Source organism: Oncorhynchus masou, chromosome 12 (assembly GCF_036934945.1).
Source record: "Oncorhynchus masou masou isolate Uvic2021 chromosome 12, UVic_Omas_1.1, whole genome shotgun sequence".
Taxonomy (NCBI): Eukaryota; Metazoa; Chordata; class Actinopteri; order Salmoniformes; family Salmonidae; genus Oncorhynchus; species Oncorhynchus masou.
Genome location: NC_088223.1, coordinates 22451000 through 22467993, shown reverse-complemented (window position 1 = coordinate 22467993; position 16994 = coordinate 22451000). Strand labels below are relative to the sequence as shown.

Below are 16994 nucleotides of genomic sequence, written 5' to 3'. Positions count from 1 at the left end.
CAAGGCTCCTAGCCTGCTAATAAACATATGGTATCCCTGAATGTTGCAGAACCTAGCACCAAGCAGTACTTGAGCTCTAAAGCCAATGAGATGAGTGACTGTCATTGCTTTCCAACCATTTTGAACAAGGCAAGCCATTGATGAATATCAAATTATTGGACGCAGAGCCGAAGATCCCTCTCTCTTTTCAGAGATGGCACACTTATAAGAAGTACCTTGACGAAACCTCAAGGATTCTTGTGTTTTAATGTGTTTTTGTACAGGGCTTGTGTGTAGAATTTGAAACTCTCAAAACTCAATGCATCAATTACCATTATGGTTACAAAATCCCCAGGTTTTCCAGAAATCCTGGTTGGATTATTCTAGATTTCCTGCATATTTCCTTCTGAGTCCAGGAATTTTCCAACCAGGATATCTGAAAAACCTGGGGATTTTGGGAAAGTTATGAGAATTTTGCAACCCTATCCACCATTAAATCTCCACAGAATATCATGCAGTTTTCTGACTACAGAAGAGACAGTTCATGTAAAGAGTGTCAGTTAGTATATTTTTTATTTGCTCACTTCTTCTCTTTCAGCCCCATGTGGAGGAAACTTGACTGGATCCAACGGCTTCATCCTGTCTCCCAACTTCCCCCATCCCTACCCCCACAGCAAGGACTGTGATTGGCTAATAGCTGTCAACTCGGACTATGTCCTATCGCTGGCCTTCATCAGGTAACGTGGCTGCATATTAGGCGCTAATACAGTTGAAGTTGGAAGTTTAGCCAAATACACCTTAGCAAAATACATTTAAACTCAATTTTTCACAATTCCTGACATTTAATCCTCGTAAAAATTCCCTGTCTTAGGTCAGTTTGGATCACCACTTTATTTTAAGAATGTGAAACGTCAGAATAATAGTAGAGAGAATGATTTATTTATTTCATCACATTCCTAGTGGGTCAGAAGTTTACATACACTCAATTAGTATATGGTAGCAGTGCCTTTAAATTGTTTAACTTGGGTCAAAAATTCCGGATAGCCATCCACAAGCTTCCCACAATAAGTTGGGTGAATTTTGGCCCATTCCTTCTGACAGAGCTGGTGTAACTGAGTCAGGTTTGTTGCCCTCCTTGCTCGCACACACTTTTTCAGTTCTGCCTAAAAAATGTTCTATAGGAATGACGTCAGGGATTTATTGTCCTTAAGCCATTTTGCTACAACTTTGGAAGTATGCTTGGGCTCATTGTCCATTTGGAAGACCCATTTGCGACCAAGCTTTAACTTCCTGACTGATGTCTTGAGATGTTGCTTCAATATATCCACATAAATTTCCTGCCTCATGATGCCATCTATTTTGTGAAGTGCACCAGTCCCTCCTGCAGCAAAACACCCCCACAACATGATGCTGCCACCCCTGTGCATTGCGGTTGGGATGGTGTTCTTCGGCTTGCAAGCCTCCTCCTTTTTCCTCCAAACATAATGATGGTCATTATGGCCAAACAGTTCTATTTTTGTTTCATCAGACCAGGGGACATTTCTACAAAAAGTACGATCTTTGTCCCCATGTGCAGTTGAAAACCGTAGTCTGTCTTTTTTATGGTGGTTTTGAAGCAGTGGCTTCTTCCTTGCTGAGCGGCCTTTCAGGTTATGTTGATATAGGACTCGTTTTACTGTGGATATAGATACTTTTGTACCCGTTTCCTCCAGCATCTTCACAAGGTCCTTTGCTGTTGTTCTGGGATTGATTTGCACTTTTCGCACCAAAGTACTTTCATCTCTAGGAGACAGAAAGTGTCTCCTTCCTGAACGGTACGACGGCTGCATGGTCCCATGCTGTTTATACTTGCGTACTATTGTTTGTACAGATGAACGTGGTACCTTCAGGCATTTGGAAATTGCTCCCAAGGATGAATCAGACTTGAGGAGGTCTACAATAATTTTTCTGGGGTCTTAGCTGATATCTTTTGATTTTCCCATGATGTCAAGCAAAGAGCCACTGAGTTTGAAGACAGGCCTTGAAATACATCCACAGGTACACCTCCAATTGACTCAAAAGAAGCTTCTAAAGCCATGACAAAATTTTCTGGAATTTTCCAAGCTGTTCAAAGGCAGTCAACTTAGTGTATGTAAACTTTTGACCTACTGGAATTGTGATACAGTGAATTACAAGTGAAATAATCTGTCTGTAAACAATTGTTGGAAGAATTATTATTGTCATGCTCAAAGTTGATGGCCTAATTGACTTGCCAAAACTATAGTTTGTTAACAATACTTTTGTGGAGTGGTTGAAAAACGAGTTTTAATGACTCCAACCTAAGTGTATGTAAACTTCCGACTTCAACTGTAGGTGCTAGTTTTCTCCGAAGTGATTAAGGCCTACTCTCCCTATTAGTTCCACTGAATGCACACATGCACGCAAGGTGGACATTAATGGGAATTTTGTCACAATCACATTGAGGGGTGTGAGGTGATTATACAACGATCTCTGCTAACTGCTATCACTGTTATATTAAGATGCAATTCATGTGTTCGGCGGGTAATTAGCTTCCCCAGCTGGACTTCCTTGCTTTGACCTTTCTCAGCTCCCCACTTTTAAGGTGCTGTATCAAGACATCTCGGCCTTCGTTGACTGATGTAGCCAATTAATAGAAGAACAAAGCAAGAACTTAATGTGTTTCACACATACATTGCGTACATTTCTTCATTTAACCTTTGGTGCCGGCAAGGCTTGAGCAGGCGCAGGGGCCTTCCATGACAGACAGGGGGCAAAGGTCAAAACGGGGTTAGGTTTGACTGCCGATAGGCTACACAGTGTGGTATATAGCTGACAGATGTTACCGCTGCTGCTAACTTAAAGCTGTGAGATGAGGCCTCCCCATGCCTTTCCCCTACCAGCAGCTAGTGAAATCCTAATCAGGAGGCTGTGTGTGTGTGTGTGTGTGTGTGTGTGTGTGTGTGTGTGTGTGTGTGTGTGTGTGTGTGTGTGTGTGTGTGTGAGAGAGAGAGAGATAAGTAATATCTCCTTAGTTGTATTAAAAAAGTTATGTTTTATATTTGAGCTAAAAGCAAGCCACTGCAGTGATGAAGACACAGGTGTTTTCAAGCGATCAGTATCAGGCAGCCATTTTGGTTCCACCAGTTAGACAGTTTCATCTGGTGTGTAAAGTGAGCTCTCTTCTCATTTGAATGGTCCTATCCCACAAAACAATGAAGTAAATAACACAGTACAGTGGAAAAGTGGCTATTGGCAGTGGGACGTGGTACAGGGTTAACCAGGGTTCTCTAATGACTCCATTACTGACACTATTCTCCCCCAAAAAGACCACCACATTAAATATGTTACCAATCAAAATAGAGAAAATTAATAATAATTTACTGTAAAAAAGTCAGGGTTGACATGGTGAGGAATAAGGAGGCCCAGCACCTAGCCCTGGGGGACACCCTTTGTAACTGCACCAGTGTAATATTATATAGTAAAAAGGGACCCATTGCATTGGCAAGGTGGCAAATTTGGATTTCATTGTCACCAAATTGGGTATTATCTTCGCCATGTATTTGTTAGCTATCAAGTAAAATTGGTTGAGTGACAGCTCCAGAGGCTAAGCTATTAAAACCATCTGAACACATCTGGTTATCAACATTTAATGACTTTATTAATATGGTGTAGAGCATGTTTGGATTTCTATTATCTTACAATGAGCCCTTAGCCTTAGACACAGGCTCATTGAAGTGTGGCAATCCCACTTAGCGTACTCTTTCAGAAATATTATTAAAGAAAATACACCTCCAAATCTCTATGTAAATGAACTTCCCTGATAGAGAAAATGCACACACACACACACACACAACACACACAACACACACAACACACTCATTCTCGGAAATGCGGAGCATGGGAGAGGAGCTGTTAGTAGAAAAACTTTTGTGATGAGGTTGCAGCTCAATAGGATAAGTGCCTCATCTTTGACTATACCAAAGCAATTACATTCCCCGGGTATTTATAGATGCTAGCGTCCTTAGTGTTAGCTTTTTCCCACAGAACAGATAAGGGAAATTAATGGAGCGCTCGCAACCGCTAACTGGGAAAAGGGGGATATCATCATGTTGTCAGCCTCCACAGCTGAGACCCATAGAGAGGAGAGGTTACAAATGATCTGAGGAATCTATTCCTTACTATCTGTGGCATTGGGTGGACACAGGCATCTGAGGCATCTGTCACTGTGTGTCAATGTGTGAATCGTGGGGCCTTTCGAGTGTTGTCGCTAACCTCCCACCTCGACCGTGCATACAAGGACATGAAAGCAGACAATAGTTTCTAGTCATCTCTGCCGATTTGATTTGATGTATTACTGTATACGGCACACAGACAGATGTATTGAAACCCAAACAAGCTCAGCAGAAAGAGAGAGAGAGAGTTTCTCTAAAAAAAGAACACACTCCTCCAGATATGGTATGGCGGGGGAATTGGATGGAGTCTTTGATCTGATTTGTCTCTTTCTCTCTTACTCTCTCGCTCCCTCTCTCTATCCCTCCCTATAGTTTCAGCATTGAGCCCAACTATGACTTCCTGTATATCTACGACGGACCAGACAGCAACAGCCCTCTGATTGGTAGCTTTCAGGATAGCAAGCTTCCAGAGAGGATCGAGAGCAGCTCCAACACCATGCACCTGGCTTTCCGCAGCGACGGCTCTGTCAGCTACACCGGTTTCCACCTGGAATACAAAGGTAGTAGGACAGAGGAACGTTTCTGCTTAGCTGTTTAGATTGGTTCCTATACCAACGTCAGAAATGTGCATAGTTTCCTTTCATTGTTTTGTATGCGCAGAATGTGTAATGAGAATCCAAATGCTTTCTATCCGCAGTATTCTGGTAGTAGAGGTGGATACAATGTTTCAGCATTTAAATTAGGAGTTTTGTTAAACTCTCCTCAACATCTTTCAACAAATAAACTCCCTCACTGCCTGTGTTACCTGTTTGCATCTCCTGTTCACACTACTGTTAAAGCTTATTTGTTATATACAGCATATACTGTATGTGTATATATATATATATATCTTTCCCCTCTTCAGCCAAGCTGCGTGAGTCGTGCTTTGATCCAGGCAGTGTGATGAACGGGACCAGGCTGGGCAGCGACTACAAGCTGGGTTCCACCGTGACGTTCTACTGCGAGTCGGGCTACGTTCTCCAGGGCTACTCCACGCTCACCTGCATCATGGGGGACGACGGCAGGCCCGGCTGGAACAGGGTGCTGCCCAGCTGTCAAGGTAGAAAACATGTACACTGACATAGGCCTACCTGTTGAAGCTAGAGAAAGGTCGTTAGATATGGTCAATGTTCTAACAGAAATACATCTGTCAGGATGTTTACTGAGCTGGGAGAAAAATCCAATAAAACTATTTGTGGGGATTGGCCAGAAGTTGTAGTAGCCACTGTAAAACAATCAATGTGACTTACAGCACACATGCATATGGAAGATAATCATAAGACTCGACTGCTAAGCTGTCTGTGTAATCCTTGTGTGTGTTCCATGCTGCTCGTTTCTGGAAGACTTCGTATGGCCAATGTATTGAATAAATGTGAGCTAGATGCTCCTTCAGAGAGGTACATTAGAAGTTGAGTGGTGCTTTGTGTGTCTGTTTGTGTTCCCCAGCACCGTGTGGGAGTCGGTCCACAGGGTCAGAGGGCACGGTGCTGTCTCCTAACTTCCCCCGCAACTACACTTCAGGACACAGCTGTGTGTACTCCATCTCCGTACCACGAGAGTTCGGTAAGTACACAAGGTTATACAATTCATTCAAATTTGAGTGAAATGACCATGATAAGCTCGGGACTTTGGTAAGGACACACGTCCTGACACTTGTGCTTGGGATATGTTTGGTGTGACATATGCTGGAGGTAGCATGAACTCATAACAGTCTTTCGTAAAAGACAGATTTTGCTGCCAACTCCGTGCCACCTAAGTTTGGTAAGGACACATACAGCATAAACTTAAACGTCGAGACCCTTGGTGTGAAATAAGATCAATGTGGTGGGAATTCATGACAGTCTGTGAACTTATTTTTTAACAAAAGATGGACTTCACTGAAAATACTGTAGCAGTCTTCTTTGCTTCATAGCAGATTTCAATTTCATGCATTTTTAAAGCAAAACATCGATGTTGAAAAAGTTCAACACATCCATCATCGCTTTGGGAAAATGTTGCCATTTCGTCTTGACATTAGGCCACGATTTGATGACATTGGCTTCTACTGTATAAATATTTTTGTGTTCTTCATCCCATTTCCTTCTTTCATCAGTATCGTCCCTCAGAGGTGGCTGTAAGAAAACCTTCAGTGGATGAATTAGATGTGTCCTACTATTAGGGTTGGCTGTAAAATGTGCAGGGTCAGAAACAGCAAAGTGTTGCACACTTGTAACTAAGCAACAAGCCGTCAATTTGCTGTGACGTGCAGTTTTAAAAAGCTTTTTATTGGCATTAGGACTTGTCTCACCACAGGGTGAGGATTAATAGTGATTTTACATCAGGTGGATGTGATCTGTCTGTCTTCAACTGTTTCTCTATCCAACACCCATTACCCATTAATTGGGATGTAGCACACTGTATTTGATAATTATATATCGACTCCAAAACTTTATTCTAATGCTCATATTTCCGTTCATGTGGTTCGGATGACTGTTTTTCACTGATTGGTCTCTCTTCCAATAGTCTTCAATGCATCGTGTTATGTGAGTTAGCCCTGTAAATTTAATGAAAAGATTGACATGTTTCAGCATGCTAGCTTGTTATATTGCAAAGTGTTACAATACCATTGCACTTGATTTACACTGCCTATCTTCATCAATCAGCGAAAACAATGTAGTAGAAAAGTAAATTGTGTTACATTTGGACAGCAACCATGGCCTGTCTCTGTTGTCGTGGCTGCAACTCAATCCTCTCTTTGTGCCCATTCCATAACATGTGGCTTGTGAAAGTGGCCTTTTTCTACACAATAGGATCCGTACAATTGTCTCAATCGTCTGTAAAATCTGATCCGTGTGAGCTACAAACTAATAAGTCAACACCAATGAAAGATGAGACTCTCACATACACGACAGTTTTGACTTTACGACATCCACAAGCTTTACGACAGTCGTCTGAACTCTGTCACTCTGTCATGGACGTCCACAAACCAATATGTCACCAATATCGAAAAAGGCGACTCTCACAAACACGAAAGACTGCAGGTAACCCAGTATCAGGCTGTGAAAATAGCAGAAAGTTCATTGGGGGTCAAATGTGCCACGAATAACGTGACAAAACATGGGTCAAATTTTTGTTGTTGTTTATATCTCTCAGATATAGGACAGACACTTCAAAATCTTGATCCTTGTGATTTATTTTTGGGCTGTCTGTTTTGCCATAGACGCATGTTATTTAATGTGTTTCTATGAGCTATAGCAGTAAAGGCCAAATTCAATCTTTCATCAAAAAAAACTTTTGATACCTACTGGGGTCCTAAAATCCTAAATCAGGTGGCTAAATGATGCATCGTGTAATCATATTAAAACAATTCCACATGTTGGCCAGATATTGTGATCGAAGGGCTTAGACGTACAGGTAACAACAACAAATGTTATTTAACAAATATGTATCTCACTGTTACACTTAATGTTTTAAGCTTCACCACCATTAGTTTATTAATGTGCTTTAAAGCTGATTGTTTGAAAGAAAAGAGTTGATTATGTGTGCCAAACACAATACAGGTATAACTCAGGTTACTCAGTAGAGTTTTGCTCAGACAATGGGGGGCAATGGGAAGGATTGTTGTGAGGATTATTTCTCATTTCTATCCCTCTGTGACCCAGTCCTGTCAGTCCTCTAACTCGGAGTTCACAATACTACTCTCTCAAACCCAGAGATATCCATTTAAAAGGAGTGCATTTGTTCTCTAAAGCCGGATACAAAAGGCCTGGCTGTTTTGTGGTGTGGATTTGCTCAAAGGGGATTGACTCTTCAACAGCCCTTCTTAACACTCACTCGGTACTGTTAGCTGTTGTCTCTGGCTGTAACTATTATAAATGTCTATATCCATGTCCATAGAACGCATTGCGTTTATTTATAGACTTTGTGTGTGTGTGTGTGTGTGTGTGTGTGTCTCCTATTACCCCGATACCTCCACAGTATAGTTATAATGTAATGAATATCAGTCATTTAATATGATATGATTATTACATTGGATTTGAACCTATCAGGCTTAGTAAACAATGTGGAGGAGAATTGATTGCTGGCTACAATTGGCAGAATGTGCTCTAATCACTATATTAAAATATGCAAGCATTGTTCTGTCACAAGCTACATAGCATATCTCTGTCACATGGACTTTTGGGGTAGACACATCTGAAGACAAGGTTATCTTAAATGTGCCAGGATTCAGGAGAGCGTTAGTAAGCCTGTTCTAGCTCCTGTGTTTGGTCCAAGTGAAGACTGTAAACTTCAGGTTCTTTTCTCCCATGGAAAAACACAAATACAATTCACCTGAACAAGATCAATAAAGACATAAATATATTGGAGATGGGGAAGTTTGTTCCCAAGATGTAGGTTTATAATGTACGACCAACTGGAGGCCAACAGGGAGCCAACGGGGAGCCAACGGGGAGCCAACGGGGAGCCAACGGGGAGCCAACGGGGAGCCAACGGGGAGCCAACTGGGAGCCAACGGGGAGAAAACTGGGAGCCAACGGGGAGAAAACTGGGAGCCAATGGGGAGAAAATGGGGAGCCAACGGGGAGCAAACAGGGAGCAAACAGGGAGCCAACGGGGAGCAAACAGGGAGCAAACAGGGAGCCAACGGGGAGAAAACTGGGAGCCAACGGGGAGCCAATGGGGAGAAAATGGGGAGCCAACGGGGAGCAAGCGAGGAGCAAGCGGGGAGCCAACGGGGAGCCAGCGGGGAGCCAGCGGGGAGAAAATGGAGAGCCAACGGGGAGCAAGCGAGGAGCAAGCGGGGAGCAAGCGGGGAGCCAGCGGGGAGCCAAGGTTCAGTGATTTCATTGGATTTTCATCTGAAGGTAATAGGTATCATGGATATTAACATAGACAGTAATCTTAGACAGCGTCTTTTGTACACCTCTGCTTTATCTGCCATTGGTTTTGATTGACCTGATCTTTGATCACTGTGAGCAGCACATTCTGGACTTAAATCACTGGGAACATCAGTAGCAAGGGACCACAACACACACACACATAGAAAGACATACACACTCCCATGGACGCATGCACTCACCCACACACACAGAGAGACACATACACACACAACACACACATAAACAGATTGTTACAAGATGCAGGCATCGCAGTTTGTTGTTCCCTCTGACAAACAATGCTAACGGTGGGAAGGCTGAATTCTCATTTCACTAGCCCAGCGGGATAACTGGTTGCAATAATGAAGTCATTGCAACCAGCTTAGTCGTCTGGGACAATAGCTGAAGTTTTTGCTGGAATCGGTACATTTTTGAGCAACAACGGCACAGTATATTTGTGACATCTCTTAATACGAAATCCTAGATCAGCACTCCTACTCTGAAGGTGGCTCAGACTCAGAGCTAGCCTTTCTGAGGTAAAGTGTTAATCCTATGGGTTCACTGCTCTACATTTTTTTGCCTCTATGGCCTATTTATTGCCTTACCTCCCTAATCTTCTACATTTGCACACACTCTACATAGATTTATCAATCGTGTTATTGACTGTAAGTTTGTTTATGTATAACTCTGTGTTGTTTTTGTCACACTGCTTTGCTTTATCTTGGGCAGGTCACAGTTGTAAATGAGAACTTGTTCTCAACTGGCCTACCTGGTTAAATAAAGTTTATGTTAAAAAAAAAAGTTTAGTGTTAAATATTTTTTTATAATCAGAAAATAGAAAGTGACATGTCATTTGAAAGCTACTGGCCTTGTATTTTTGTAAATCAAACTCAAATCTTACTGCTAGCATAAGAACCCCCCCACCCCCCCCCATAAAGGCCGTAAAGTTTGTAATGTAGATCAAGTCACCAAAAGTGTAAACATTTAGTATGCATGGAAAGGGTACACCCTGATGGTCATTGCATTTCCTTCTCCATCCACATTACCTTGTATGCATCCTACACATTGCACTGTTTATCTAGCTCACCATTTACAATAGGAAAAGTGAGTGGTAAAATAAGTTAAGTATCTTCAACTGTCTGTGTCTTATTTAAAAAGGAAAACAAATCCAGAACTTGAAAGCGCTGATTGCTAAGGTCATTTTAAGATGTCAGGCTTAAATCCGTTCAACCATTAAAGCATACTGACTCACTCACTACCCAAACCAGATACAACTGGTTTCAAGTGGCGAAGAGAAGTCATGTGATCTCCCACTGCAATCTAGTGGACAAACTGGAAATCAGACATAGCATACAGTACATATATACATCAAATGGATAGGTAGAGACTTCAGCTTTCTCCTCATTCCTTTAAGACACAACATGAAGGTATGGCATTGCGCAAGCCCTGCACCTTTAAAATGGCTGTGTGCCAATGGGAATTTGTGCATGTTTAGAGCACCACAATTAGGTAAAGATCTGAGAATTCATTTTGGAACAGTAGCTGGTGACATATTTTATCTCAAACCTAGACTTTCAAATGTCTTATTCCACAACATGGGGATTTTTTATGTATATATATATATATATATTTAATTAAAATCGTCTCTGTGGTAGTCACAAACACCTTTATCTGAATCCCATACTTCTGACCTTACTAACAGTACTAAACCGTGTTTGTAGGACTTGAAACCAACATTTTATGAGGGTAGTATACAATATTATGCGTAGTTTAGAAAATGTCACCAGAGGGCGTCAGAGTTTAACAGACCCACTCAAACAGATGTCGTGGCCATAATGCATCCCCATGCAGTATCCAATATGGTTATGTTAATCTATTTTGGAAATTCCAAATAACAGAATAAACTCAAACGTCTGTATATCAAAAGGAAGACCTGTTTTGGTTTGTAAGTCCGAAAAATGTGTCTTGCAACTCAACTTACTACCTTTTTGATATACTTTGTTCAACGATATAATATTGTTACGTACTCCTCTTGGGAACGCGACACCCCACTACATATCAACTCCCCGTGGAGTGAAAACAGTATATGATCGTGGGTGCAACACCCCACTACATCTCAACTCCACGTGGAGTGAAAACAGTATATGATCGTGGGTGCAACACCCCACTACATCTCAACTCCCCGTGGAGTGAACACAGTATATGATCGTGGGTGCAGTACCCCACTACATCTCAACTCCCCGTGGAGTGAACACAGTATATGATCGTGGGTGCAGTACCCCACTACATCTCAACTCCCCGTGGAGTGAACACAGTATATGATCGTGGGTGCAGGGAAGTACGACAGAAGCAGAGAAAAATACCATTTACAGGGAATTTATTATTCCTTAAGCAAAGAAAGTCAAAGTTAGAGTCCCCTCTCCTACCTTACCTGCCTTCCCACTTCTTACCTAACCTTAAGCACCACCTGGCACGCCTTCCCCCCCTGGGAACAAATGAAACAGAATCTTTTAAGTGAACAATTTCAGTTAACTAAAAACACTATGTCCTATTGGCATACACATATCTCTGAAGGAGCAGCTACAAAATAATATCAACAAAACGTTCACTAACCAACACAAGACACAAAAAGAAGCTCTCCTTCCTGAGGGAGGAACACTGGCTTTTATCTCGCTGGAGAAGGAGTTGGTAATTCAAGAGACAGCTGTTTCCCCTGACAAGAGGGAGGGGTCAGAGCTCCAATCAGCAATGGAGCTGACCAGTCAGCTGCTTTAGGATTCCAGGAAGCCATTTCCTGAAATACACACACATACAAACCCACAACAACACAGAAACAGGGGAACATAACAATACAAAAAGTTGATATTACAGTTTCAATGCATGAAAATGGCACTTGTTTTTTATTGACTGAATATATATTAGGCAATTAGGATTTGTTATCTGTAATGGTTATGATAAATTAGGCATAGTTGCGCACTGTTGGCATGTAGATAAATCCACTTTTTTTTTAGTGCTGGTCCTCTGTTCTAAAAATTGCTTCTGCTTTTTGGCGGGGTGGGGGGTGGGGGTACTCAAAAAGAAATCATGCAAGTACTCAAACAGTCCAAAAAGGTCAAATGCCCATCCCTACCACTCACCCATTCATTCGTTTCCCCCGAACCCAGAGCCACCAATGTTAAAGAATGCACTGTTCTGCAGCAATTTTTTTATGTTTCATTATTCTGTCACAAAGAATGACAGCAGCAATATTTCAGACAATGACAAGTTTGGTCTAGCAGATGATTAATGTAGAAGGAGAGAGAGCAGAGAGTGAAAGTGCTGCTCTCCCCTCCTCTTTCTCTCTCCCATCACTCTCTTTCTCTCTCTCACCCCTTTCTGCCCCCCCTATCTCTTTCTCTCACTCTCTCTCTGGCCTCAGGCACACCATGTAAAATCAATGGAGAGATCCTCCACTTCTCCTACCATGCCATTCCACTCACATTTGGGTGAACTATCCCTTTAATTGGAGATTACGTTTGTATAGTCGTATAAATTTTGTCCTTTTTTGGTCTATCACCTTTTTCTCTCACTCATTCGGGTTATTCTGGTGTTAATTAAAGGGTAATGGATTTGGATTAAACCTGTTACTAAACAACCTGGGGGATGCATTATTCGCAATTAGCATCAAATAAAAGCATATATAATATATTACTTTGACATTTACAGTCCCAACAACAGTAGATGACTGCAATGCCAGGCAGCAGAACACACACACAAAACATAGACGCATGAAAGCACACACTTCCACCACATGATTACTACTGCTGTTACCAAGGGAATAATTTCAACATTATGTTGTTTTTTTACTGATCGGCTGTCTGCCATCATCTCCAGCCCATTTAAGGCTAATAAGGGAAATGGAAAACCTAGTCAGTAGCACAACTGAGGGCATTCAACCAAAATGTGTTTCCCTCTTTTAACCCAAACCCTCTGAATCAGAGAGGTGATGTGGGCTGCCTCCATCGACATCCACATTATCGGAACCCGTGGAGCAGTTGTTGTTGGCGATTAACTTGCCAGCTCGGAGAGTAGAAATAGTGACCTTTCGTTTACTGGCCCAATGCTCTTAACTGCTATGCTACATGTCTTCCCTTAATACCAACCCAAAGTGGCAAACGGACATATTTGCACATTTCAATACTTTCAAACATCCGCTGTCAGAGCACCTGAGTTTGGAGAAGAAAAAAGTCTGAAATAATACAGAAATTGCATTATATTGACTGAGCTGTCTAGTTGTTGCATAATTTAGCTGATGTGCATGTTAGTTGAAAGAGAGAAACATTAACCCATGCCATTAAACTATTGAACATTTACCACTATTGTGGTATGCCATTGTTGACTCTCTGTGCAATACAGGCGAGAGAGAGAGAGAGAGAGAGAGAGAATCCCTCATCACTTCTAAAACCGTATATCTCACCCATCTTCTCCAGTTATGCAGACGGTCTCCCAGACACATCATATCTCCTGAAACATCTCCACACTTTTTATCATTTTATAGAATTCAAATTCCACCCTAAGGCGCACAGAGACCATCCCATTAAATAATAGTAAAGGGTCCCACCTTTGACCCCGTTTCTCCTTGTTAGCCAAATAGCCAACTTTGTCTGAGCAAACAAAATTTAACAACACACATTTGGCTCAAACAGACATTCCAACAAAGACATTAATGGCATTAACCTGGCGCACAGAAAACACATGATGCACAGTTTCACTCATGACAAAGAAAGGACACCCGTGTCGCCCCTTGCCAACAAGCTATTAATGGCCAGGGTTCCATGTAGAACCCTCCACTGGAGGTCCCCTGACCTCTTTGGTACTGGGGGTTTGTAGAGCCCCCTCTATCTCAAACCCACTATACTCTCTGCCCCACATACCCCCTGCCACTGATGTGCCTTCACTCCTGTTAGGCTCCTAATGTTCCTCACCTTAATGTAGAGCTTGTAAAGGATTTTACTTCCCAATTCTCATACTTGAGTAAAAGTGAAGATACCTTAATAGAAAATGACTCAAGTAAAAGTGAAAGTCACCCAGTAAAATACTACTTGATTTAAAGTCAAAAGATATTTGGTTTGAAATATACTTAAGCATCAAAAGTAAAAGTAAAAGTGTAAATCATTTCAAATTCCTTATATTAAGCAAACCAGAGAGCATAATTTTCTTGTTTACTTTAATTTGCTGATAGCCACGGGCACGCTCCAACATGCAGACATAATTTAAAAACGAAGCATGTGTTTAGTGAGTCCGTCAGATCAGAGGCAGTAGGGATGACCAGGGAAGTTCTCTTGATAAGTGTGTGAATTTGATAATTGTCCTGTCCTGCTAAGCATTCAAAATGTAGTAGAGTACTTTTGGGTACCAGGGAAAATGTAGAGTAAAAAGTATATCATTTTCTTTATGATTGTTGTGAAGTAAAAGTAAAAAATAAAAAAAAGTTAAAGTAGTCAAAAATATAAATAGTTAAGTAAAGTAAAAAGTACTTTCAAGTATTTTTACTTAAGTACTTTACACCACTGCTCCCACACACTCAAACTACCCAGGCTCAGAGAGTTTAAGTCCAACAAGTCCCCCATACCCCCTTGCCAGTCCCCAGTTTCTGCCGTCACCTGCAGTGGCGGAAACATTGGTGGCCCCTCCCCCTTTGGCAGCAGCATGCATGCAGGTTCCCTCCAGTCGACATCAGTATGGTACAGCAGTATCTGTGCCGCCTTTAGTCAGAATGCAGCCACCCTGCTTTCCAGTTCCACCAGGCCCTGTCCTTCTTCGTGGACGGACATGTACAACACTGAAGCCCTCAGCCGGTGACCAGAAACAATCCACAAGGTTGAGGACAACCAGTTTATTCCACAGGGAGGATGCCGCCAGGTTGTTGATTATCAGCACCCTACCTCTATATGACACTTGGTACAGGAGCCACCTACACCTGGCCAATCTTGACACCACTGCCTGTGAAAGCCCCACCCAGTTCTTTGTGACCCACCTCTCCAAGTCCAGGTACACCCCCAAAATGTTAAGCCCTTCACAACCCCACTGCAAATCCCTCAAGGCCCCACATAACAGAGTTTTGCTCTTGCCCCAGTTCATCTTCGCTGACAAAGCTCCCTCCTACACCTTCAGACTAGTCTCTAGTGCCTGCATGTCCTGCCCATCCCTGTCCATCACAGAAATGTCATCTGCATATCGCCACTGCTATGCCTGTCAACACACCCATGCCTGTCCAGCACACTCCCTGCAGTCTCTTGCGTAGGTGGCCCAAAAAAGGCTTAATGGCTAGTGTATATAACTGCCCCGATATAGGGCATCCTTGTCTAATCACCTCCTCACTCAGACTGGCGCCCCCCTCCCACCTTGACCATACATGACGTCCAGCATACATCTTCACACAAGCCAAAAACCTTTCCTCAAACACAGACATCACATTAAACAGATAGTTATGGTCCACTCTATCAAAAGTCTTATTTTGGTCTAAAGAGACCAGTCCAAAGTTCACATTAGAAACTCTCGACAAGTCCAACATATCCCTGATTAAGAACAAGCTGTCCGTGATTGAGCATCCCGGTACACAATATACTTGTGTACTATAGAGTCCAGATGGGACTTCAGTCTGTTATCGAGGACATTGGCAAATATATTTTAGCCCGCACAGAGCAATGCCACAAGCCTCCAGTTCTTAAGTTCACAAAAGTCCTCTTTTTGGGGCAGGAGAGTCAGAGGCAGCTCATAGGCAACTCTTCTACCCCGTCGCACTCACGCAACATGCAAAAGAAGTCCAGTCCAATGGTTTCTCAGAATTCTTTATAAAACTCCACTGGGAGTCCATCGACTCCCAGTTCTTTGTCGGGGGACATCTGGGTTACGGCCTCTGCCAGTTCATGGGACAACAGAGGAATGTCCATTTCATCCCTCTGTGCCGGAGAGGGCTTAGGGAGTTCTGCAAACAACCTGAACACATAGGATCACACAGTCCTCCCCTATTATACAACTCAGTATAAAACTCCACAAGCGCTCCTGCATCTCCCCCACCACAGAGGTCACCCGCTCATCCGACAGCGCAGACAATGCATACCCTTGGCTTCACTGGTCTGTCTTTCCAAACCAAAGAAGGAGCTTGGAGTGTCCATCTCCTTCAGCATAAAGAACCTAGCTCTTACAAGTGCTGGATCGAAACCCTGAGATGACAAGGTAAAAATATGTAGTTTTGCCCCTGAACAAGGCAGTTAACCCACTGTTCCCCGGTAGGCCGTAATTGTAAATAGGAATTTACCTCCACTTCACTGATACTATGCTCGAGTTCCCCCAATACTTTCCTAGCCTCTAAGGATGAGTGAGCTGTTTACTGTTGTAGCGGTATTTATTAGAGAGGGGTAAAGAAAGATTTTGTTTGTGCGCCAGGCAGGTACTAACCATGCCGAAAAGAAAAGAGTAGAATAGAGAGAGTACCACTGCCAGACCCACACACATCAGCAGAAGAGACTGCCTAGAGTGTAGCCTGTTTACCAGATAGCCAGTGGAGAGAAAAGAGAATACACACCATATAAAACCCACATCACAGCACAGGGGTAACCCCAACAAGAATACCTCATACAATAATACTAATACTTATAATGGCAGAGCAATTAAACAGCAACTTCATACAAGAACGAACCCAGTCATCAACAGAGGATTTGCAATAATCTGTATTATTTTCTAGTGGATGAGTGCAGAGGGTATGAATGTGGGGGGTGTTCATCGACACAAAGGCCTTAAAAATGTCCACAGTCTTCTCGGCCACATGTCATTAGTACACCTCACCTCAATACAGTTCACATAACAATACACAACTTGCAAGCAACCTCCCTTTTAACTAAAATGTCCATCAAAATACTTCTGGCAGGGCAATAATAGTCCAGCTCTAATGAACTTCAATGGGAAG

The 16994-nt window shown here is 42.5% G+C and overlaps 1 protein-coding gene across 1 annotated transcript in view; it reads left to right on the top strand.

Moving 5' to 3' along the window:
* The window catches only part of LOC135549698 (CUB and sushi domain-containing protein 3-like), a gene marked incomplete at its 5' end in the record, with an annotated part of 323045 nt that overhangs the window by 115816 nt on the left and 190235 nt on the right, over positions 1 to 16994 (top strand). Inside the window, 4 exons of the mRNA XM_064979922.1 lie at positions 578 to 716; positions 4524 to 4711; positions 5056 to 5250; positions 5637 to 5753. Coding sequence (XP_064835994.1) covers positions 578 to 716; positions 4524 to 4711; positions 5056 to 5250; positions 5637 to 5753 — 639 coding nt within the window. The remainder of the gene's footprint in view (positions 1 to 577; positions 717 to 4523; positions 4712 to 5055; positions 5251 to 5636; positions 5754 to 16994) is intronic.